The 8,166-nt window shown below is 34.6% G+C and overlaps 2 protein-coding genes across 2 annotated transcripts in view; both read left to right on the plus strand.

Moving 5' to 3' along the window:
• Positions 1-3,477, plus strand: part of LOC113500765 — a 99,574-nt gene extending 96,097 nt beyond the window's left edge. Inside the window, exons 13-15 of the mRNA XM_026881653.1 lie at positions 537-670; positions 760-877; positions 1,091-3,477. Of these exons, the coding sequence (XP_026737454.1) occupies positions 537-670; positions 760-877; positions 1,091-2,704 (1,866 nt within the window). The 3' untranslated portion in view covers positions 2,705-3,477. The remainder of the gene's footprint in view (positions 1-536; positions 671-759; positions 878-1,090) is intronic.
• A 910-nt stretch (positions 3,478-4,387) lies between these two features.
• LOC113500808 overlaps positions 4,388-8,166 on the plus strand; it is a 12,081-nt gene continuing 8,302 nt past the window's right edge. Inside the window, exon 1 of the mRNA XM_026881706.1 lies at positions 4,388-4,407. Within this exon, the coding sequence (XP_026737507.1) occupies positions 4,388-4,407 (20 nt within the window). The remainder of the gene's footprint in view (positions 4,408-8,166) is intronic.

Below are 8,166 nucleotides of genomic sequence, written 5' to 3' on the forward strand. Positions count from 1 at the left end.
ACAATATTCATTAACAAAATTGCTATATGCTAATAAGCTGATATATAAATTAATCAGAACCAACATGACTTGCATTGGCCAAATCAATTAACTTGTTTACAATTAACTAAATTGCATAGACATTCTCAGACAAGTATGGAGGCAAGTATAGGAGTTTTTAATTTTATTTTTTTGTTTAGCGTTGCTGCAAAAAACTTGATGTTGCAATTGAAATAGACACTAAATGTTAGTGTTTGTCTTAGGTATCTAGAATTCCTCGGGAAGGTACAAAATCGCTACCATTTTTTTGTATGCTATAAATCGATATTATGCTAAATGGTTGTGTGTTTATACTGCTCATTTAGTAAGCTATAAACAAACGAAGTCTACTGTTTCATCCGTTGGAAAATAATTCATCTTTTGTCATTACTTTTACCATCTTTATAATAGCCATAAGCTATGAATTTATTACACAAACTAAAAATAAATTGTAGAGCTAATAACACTTATAAATTAAAGGTAAACATAATTTTAGTAACACCGTGTGTTGTTTCTAGGTGGCAAGTACTCGCTTTTTAGGACGCCACGGCAAGAAACTAAAGTCTGTGACCATCATCCACTCGTCCACCACCGAAACCGTCCGTCTGCCTGACGCTGCCGACCAAGGCCTGATCGTCCATACCGCTGTCAGGTATGGATAATTGTAGAACTATACATACAATTTAATCCTCGTACATTTTAATGTGATGTTATTGTATTTACAATGATTAATATTTCCAGGTCAAAATTACCCCTTAAGAAGAAAGTAGCCTTACGAACTCGCGCATATCGCAACAAGAAAGATCACAAGAAATTAGGAGATAAAGCATCTCCACTTCACAATGCTAATAAGAAACGGGTATGTATCATATATTATTATTCGCTTACTAGCTGACCCAGCAAACGTTGTTTTGCCTAATATTTTTTCTAGTTGTATGTATTTTTTAATGCCACATTATAAAAAAATTAAAAAAATTGTCCAAGAAATTAAAAAATATTTTTTTGTAAAAATTATTAAATATTGTAAGAAGTATTTTTTTGTGTCTCAAAAAATTACTTCATATGTTTCCAGAAGCCGATTAGTCAAGCTAAATTAGAGGAAGCTCCTAAAATAACTAAAGAAAGCACTGCTATTGTAACAAACGCAGAAGGCAAATCACCAAAACATGTTATCCTATCTAAACATAAAGGCAAAATTAAGAAACGTAAGACCAAAATGAAAAAAGAAATAATAGACTACAGTTCCATGCAGAAACATCCAGTATCCCCAATTAAAGATACTGAAGCTTTGAGTAAGGTACAAAGGTGGCTCCTTAGTTCGCCACAACCCACAGCTATTCCTAAATCAAAATCTATACCCCTTGGTCTGACAGAACGATCACATCGACAGGCGCAGAAGAGCGCGAGAAAAACAAGACCGTCCAAAAGCGCTACTAACTTGCTGTCTGGCGAAAAAGCTCGACTTCAAGTCGTGTTCAAACCTCCATTCAGGTTCAGTGTAAAGATTTGTAAAAGCGACAAGACGAAAGTAGTCCTTGACAAATCTTCAAAACCTGATATGGATAGAAAAAGGCACGAAGTCTTACCTCAACAAGCATCCGCCGAAGTAACAAAAGCCAATTTATCTAATAAGGTACCTAAACATTCTAATTCTACTAGAACTTCCGAAAACACCGTCGCAACTAGTGCTCCTAAATTAGAAAAACTACAAATCCAAGAAAACCAAAGCCATGGTTACGCAAATTTATTACCTCGAAGTGCCAGTGACTGTAAGTTAACAAAGAAATTACCTGAAGTTAAAATTCGTAATGGACATAAAAAGAGCAACTCAGTAGGTCAAAAGAAAGAAACTACAGAAAGTCGTCAAAACCTAATAACCCAGGAAGACGGTGAAAACGCACACGTCTATGAAAATGTGGTATTAACACAAGACGCTTTCGTCCCTAAGAGTTGCAGCATGCCTCGGAGGCAGACTAGTGTCGGGATGTCTCGACAGAGCAGCTACGGTCATTTACCAAGAGCACAGATCCGCCCACACAGACATAGTACAAACAATATCAGCAGATCCAGAAATAGCAGTACATCAGAGTTAGAACATTTCTATAATGTTATTGAATCACTTAGACGAAATAACACAAATGATGTAAATACATGCAATACAAATACAAGCAGTTCCTCCGGCAGCAGTCGTCATGACAGTGCGCTTCTTAAACACAGCTCTAGTTCCCGGCAAGTCAGTAGAACTTCACGTCAGAACAGTTTAGTGGATAAGCCGGCGCGCTCGAGTCCCACCGACTCTTGTAAACTTCAGAGACAACACAGCGAAGTAGAGCTGGTCAAGCCTCACGGCGATGGTGGGCTAAAGGGCTTCCAACTTGTTGTGGGTAAAGATAAGTTGAAGCGGCAGCTAAGTGATAACGAGTTGTGCAAGTCCCGAGTTCAGTTAGCGATGCCGATGTCGGCCGGGGCCGAACCGCGGCAAGCGTTCTGCTGGAACAAGCGCGCCAGCCTCGACTGCGAGGCGTCGCTGCCGGCTGGCCCGCGCGTGTCCAGCTCCCGAAACAAAAAACGAACGACTTACACTTTCGGGGAACTCAAAAACACCGTCCCCAACGCAACTGATCCATTGCCTGCCGAAGACGTCCACATCTCTCCCGAGGAGTTTTTAAACATTATTGATAATTAAGTATTATTGTGGACTAGTAGGCATTTTTAACCTAAGGTGGTTCTTTAATGTATGAACAAATAATTATATTAAAGTGTATATTAGATACCTATTTGCAAGATGTACTATTGTCGGCTGATGTAAATATTGTAATTTGCTTTTAATATTAGTACTAATGTAACCTGCCACTGAAACAGACCATTGCTTAGTTTCTCTCTAACACTACCCAAATATATTGTAAACACGATCATCTAATTTAAAAGTAGGTACATTCATTTAGTCAAACTAATTTTACGGGACATAAAAACAAAACCCTGAGTTTCATCTTCCATTTTTTTTTTCAATTATTGTTTCTATAAGGATAATCATTTGTTATATTAAAATCAATAAAAGTCAATAGATATATCAATATCTATTCTCCTCTGTTTGTTATATTGGTGTAGTAGTAATGAAATTACTAGCAATGATCTTGTTTCACTGAATGATCTCTATTAAGTGAATCTCTATTTTTTCTACATGCTATGTATTGTACAAATTTACTCAAACCTATGTAAAGTGTTCATGTAAGATTATTTAATTACTTTAAAAATGCTTTACGTACTTTGATTTAGTTACGTTCTAATTTCCATTTACAGATCCACTGTTTTAAATTTAGATAGCTGTCAATTAGCGAGTCAATCAGTTAACAATCTAGTTACCTAAGAAGTTTCAATCTACAGCATATTAATCGAAATACAAAGTAACTTTAATTTAATAACTAAGGTTGAAATAGGATTCTATCACTTTTCTATACTCAACATTTAATTCATTACGTCCTTCACCAATAGGTTTATGTTACTGAGACAAATAAACAAACTCTCTTGTTACCTCTGTTATCATTTTTCAAAAGACTTTAATGCATGTGATACAGTCCTATGGAGACCTTAGATGTAAACAATAATTAAAAATGAACGTAAAACGGTTTTATGAATAAAATATTTTTCTAAAAATTTTGGATTTAATCGAACTAACAGACATAATATGTATAAGATGTACGTAACTAAGCGAACTCATGGCTGTACTGTGACTTTGTTCTCGACACTTTGTGATCTGCAATATCTGGGATGGAATGATTTTTTTTTAATTCACGTATTAGTATGACAATATCGTAGTGCGTATTAATTATAAGTAAATAATATCTCTTCTATAAAATATTGTAATTGTTATATATTGCTGTCTAGGTGTTAGGTATATTTTTATTATGTTCCCGCCTAAATATCGACATTGTGATAAATAAAATTTGTCAATTTTTTTTTTATCCAAAGAAGGTTGCGTGATTATTTTAAGAAACCATACATCAGAGAACAATTGCCATATGCCTTAATGCGACTGAATAATGCAATAAAATAACGGCTCCCATGTAAAATAATACTGCAATGGTGTTGTTTTAGCGAACTTTAGATTAATCGATATATGTTTCTAAAAGCACATGAGATATTAAATATTTCTTTTGGCGATGACCATCTGGTAAACATTAGTTTTGAACATTGGCCTGTGAAAACACAGCACATGATTACCAGAATAAAATTAGGAGCAGAAGGTAGTTGTATGTATGTATATATTTATTGATACTAAGATGATTTAATTTCTATCTCAGATATAATCAGAATGTGTTCCAGTATTTTGTGAGTCGTGCGAAAGCTTTGCGGCTGTGGCACAGCGTATATGAGCTTCGATGTAGGAAGGTAAGGGTAAAACGTAAAAGCTATTGTATTGTATAGGAACTGATTTCTAAGAAGATCCTAAAGTATTAGAAATGTTACAAATTTGTATTTTTTAAAATACGTATGTGGATACTCAATGATATCCAAGGACGAAGTGCGCATCCAATGGGTAGTGATAAAATTAAAGCTTGAGAATGAAAATCCATTCGTCTTGAGTTTGTTTTGACTCATAAGTCTATATTAACTCTTCCTTAATAAATTGTTCGATTTAAGTACATGTTAATTGTGACTTTCATATTATATGTATAATTGAATGTGACTAGATTCTATACATCTATTTAATGGTTTTATAGTTCGTAAATACTTTCCATAATGTACCTATATGAGAAATCTAATTATTATCTAAACTATTTTTTATTTACAATACAGAGCTTTGTGATGTTGTCTGATAATTATGCATCTGAATATTATACTCTCACTGTATTTGTTCCAAGTGCCTTAAGAACAAATAATAACATTCCCATGTTACATTCCAAATGAAATCGGTTTTTTTTCGTTGCCTCCATTAAAACATTATTTTTTTATGGCTTCTTTTAATAATAGATATGGTAACACATTGTATAAGTTTCAAATTTTTGAGTACTTAATTAGACTGTGATAGAATTCGTTTATTGTAATATAATTTATTATGTATATGTTGTCTTCTAACTTTATTTATTACCTTTACTGTTGGTAAGGAATTATCCACCATAAATACAAATTTGTAATAAATTCGTTTCTAACATTTTACTATTTTTTTCTGCATTTTTAATGGATTAAAAAGACTCCAACACTATTAAAACACTTTGCTTTTATTAATTCCAATACTTTATAAATCCAGGAATAAACAATTGGTTACTTTTTCGAATTTTACTATAACCTCTTTTGTGGTAGCATAAACACGTTCTATAAATAATTTTTAAATGCCATTCAATTATTATAACCGTTTCTCTTTTGTTTAACCTATCAAATTTATTGACATATTTTTTGTCACAAAACGGCTTGTTGTGATGAATATCCTGTTGCGATAACTTGAAATGGCCCCGATACGTTACAGCCTTCATTATGAAGACTACTCTGAACATTTGATGTCAAGATTTGGTAAATTATTACAAATGCAGTCTTTGGTGGACATGACACTTATGTGTAGTTCTCATACGTTGCGTGTTCATAAAGCTGTTCTTGCTGCAAGTAGTGCTTACTTTCAGGTAAGAACTCTCAAATACTTATATCAACAGACTAATTAATTATTTATGAGTTTGTAACACCTTAACCCTAGAAAGATAGTCTGCGTAAAATTGACGCATGCATTCTTGAAATATTGCTCTCTCTTTCTAAATAGCGCGAATCCGTCGCTGTGCGTTTAGGACATCTCAGTCGCCGCTTGGAGCTCCCGTGAGGCGTGCTTGTCAATGCGGTAAGTGTCACTGATTTTGGAACTATAACGACCGCGTGAGTCAAAATGACGCATGATTATTTTTACGTGACTTTTAAGATTTAACTCATACGATAATTATATTGTTATTTCATGTTCTACTTACGTGATAACTTATTATATATATATTTCTTGTTATAGATATCGTGACTAATATATAATAAAATGGGTAGTTCTTTAGACGATGAGCATATCCTCTCTGCTCTTCTGCAAAGCGATGACGAGCTTGTTGGTGAGGATTCTGACAGTGAAATATCAGATCACGTAAGTGAAGATGACGTCCAGAGCGATACAGAAGAAGCGTTTATAGATGAGGTACATGAAGTGCAGCCAACGTCAAGCGGTAGTGAAATATTAGACGAACAAAATGTTATTGAACAACCAGGTTCTTCATTGGCTTCTAACAAATCTTGACCTTGCCACAGAGGACTATTAGAGGTAAGAATAAACATTGTTGGTCAACTTCAAAGTCCACGAGGCGTAGCCGAGTCTCTGCACTGAACATTGTCAGATCTCAAAGAGGTCCGACGCGTATGTGCCGCAATATATATGACCCACTTTTATGCTTCAAACTATTTTTTTACTGATGAGATAATTTCGGAAATTGTAAAATGGACAAATGCTGAGATATCATTGAAACGTCGGGAATCTATGACAGGTGCTACATTTCGTGACACGAATGAAGATGAAATCTATGCTTTCTTTGGTATTCTGGTAATGACAGCAGTGAGAAAAGATAACCACATGTCCACAGATGACCTCTTTGATCGATCTTTGTCAATGGTGTACGTCTCTGTAATGAGTCGTGATCGTTTTGATTTTTTGATACGATGTCTTAGAATGGATGACAAAAGTATACGGCCCACACTTCGAGAAAACGATGTATTTACTCCTGTTAGAAAAATATGGGATCTCTTTATCCATCAGTGCATACAAAATTACACTCCAGGGGCTCATTTGACCATAGATGAACAGTTACTTGGTTTTAGAGGACGGTGTCCGTTTAGGATGTATATCCCAAACAAGCCAAGTAAGTATGGAATAAAAATCCTCATGATGTGTGACAGTGGTACAAAGTATATGATAAATGGAATGCCTTATTTGGGAAGAGGAACACCAGACCAACGGAGTACCACTCGGTGAATACTACGTGAAGGAGTTATCAAAGCCTGTGCACGGTAGTTGTCGTAATATTACGTGTGACAATTGGTTCACCTCAATCCCTTTGGCAAAAAAACTTACTACAAGAACCGTATAAGTTAACCATTGTGGGAACCGTGCGATCAAAACAAACGCGAGATACCGGAAGTACTGAAAACAGTCGCTCCAGGCCAGTGGAACATCGATGTTTTGTTTTGACGGACCCCTTACTCTCGTCTCATATAAACCGAAGCCAGCTAAGATGGTATACTTATTATCATCTTGTGATGAGGATGCTTCTATCAACGAAAGTACCGGTAAACCGCAAATGGTTATGTATTATAATCAAACTAAAGGCGGAGTGGACACGCTAGACCAAATGTGTTCTGTGATGACCTGCAGTAGGAAGACGAATAGGTGGCCTATGGCATTATTGTACGGAATGATAAACATTGCCTGCATAAATTCTTTTTATTATATACAGCCATAATGTCAGTAGCAAGGGAGAAAAGGTTCAAAGTCGCAAAAAATTTATGAGAAACCTTTACATGAGCCTGACGTCATCGTTTATGCGTAAGCGTTTAGAAGCTCCTACTTTGAAGAGATATTTGCGCGATAATATCTCTAATATTTTGCCAAATGAAGTGCCTGGTACATCAGATGACAGTACTGAAGAGCCAGTAACGAAAAAACGTACTTACTGTACTTACTGCCCCTCTAAAATAAGGCGAAAGGCAAATGCATCGTGCAAAAAATGCAAAAAAGTTATTTGTCGAGAGCATAATATTGATATGTGCCAAAGTTGTTTCTGACTGACTAATAAGTATAATTTGTTTCTATTATGTATAAGTTAAGCTAATTACTTATTTTATAATACAACATGACTGTTTTTAAAGTACAAAATAAGTTTATTTTTAAAAGAGAGAATGTTTAAAAGTTTTGTTACTTTATAGAAGAAATTTTGAGTTTTTGTTTTTTTTTAATAAATAAATAAACATAAATAAATAGTTTGTTGAATTTATTATTAGTATGTAAGTGTAAATATAATAAAACTTAATATCTATTCAAATTAATAAATAAACCTCGATATACAGACCGATAAAACACATGCGTCAATTTTACGCATGATTATCTTTAACGTACGTCACAATATGATTATCTTTCTA

The sequence above is a fragment of the Trichoplusia ni genome, chromosome 14 (genome assembly GCF_003590095.1).
Source record: "Trichoplusia ni isolate ovarian cell line Hi5 chromosome 14, tn1, whole genome shotgun sequence".
In the NCBI taxonomy this organism is placed as follows: Eukaryota; Metazoa; Arthropoda; class Insecta; order Lepidoptera; family Noctuidae; genus Trichoplusia; species Trichoplusia ni.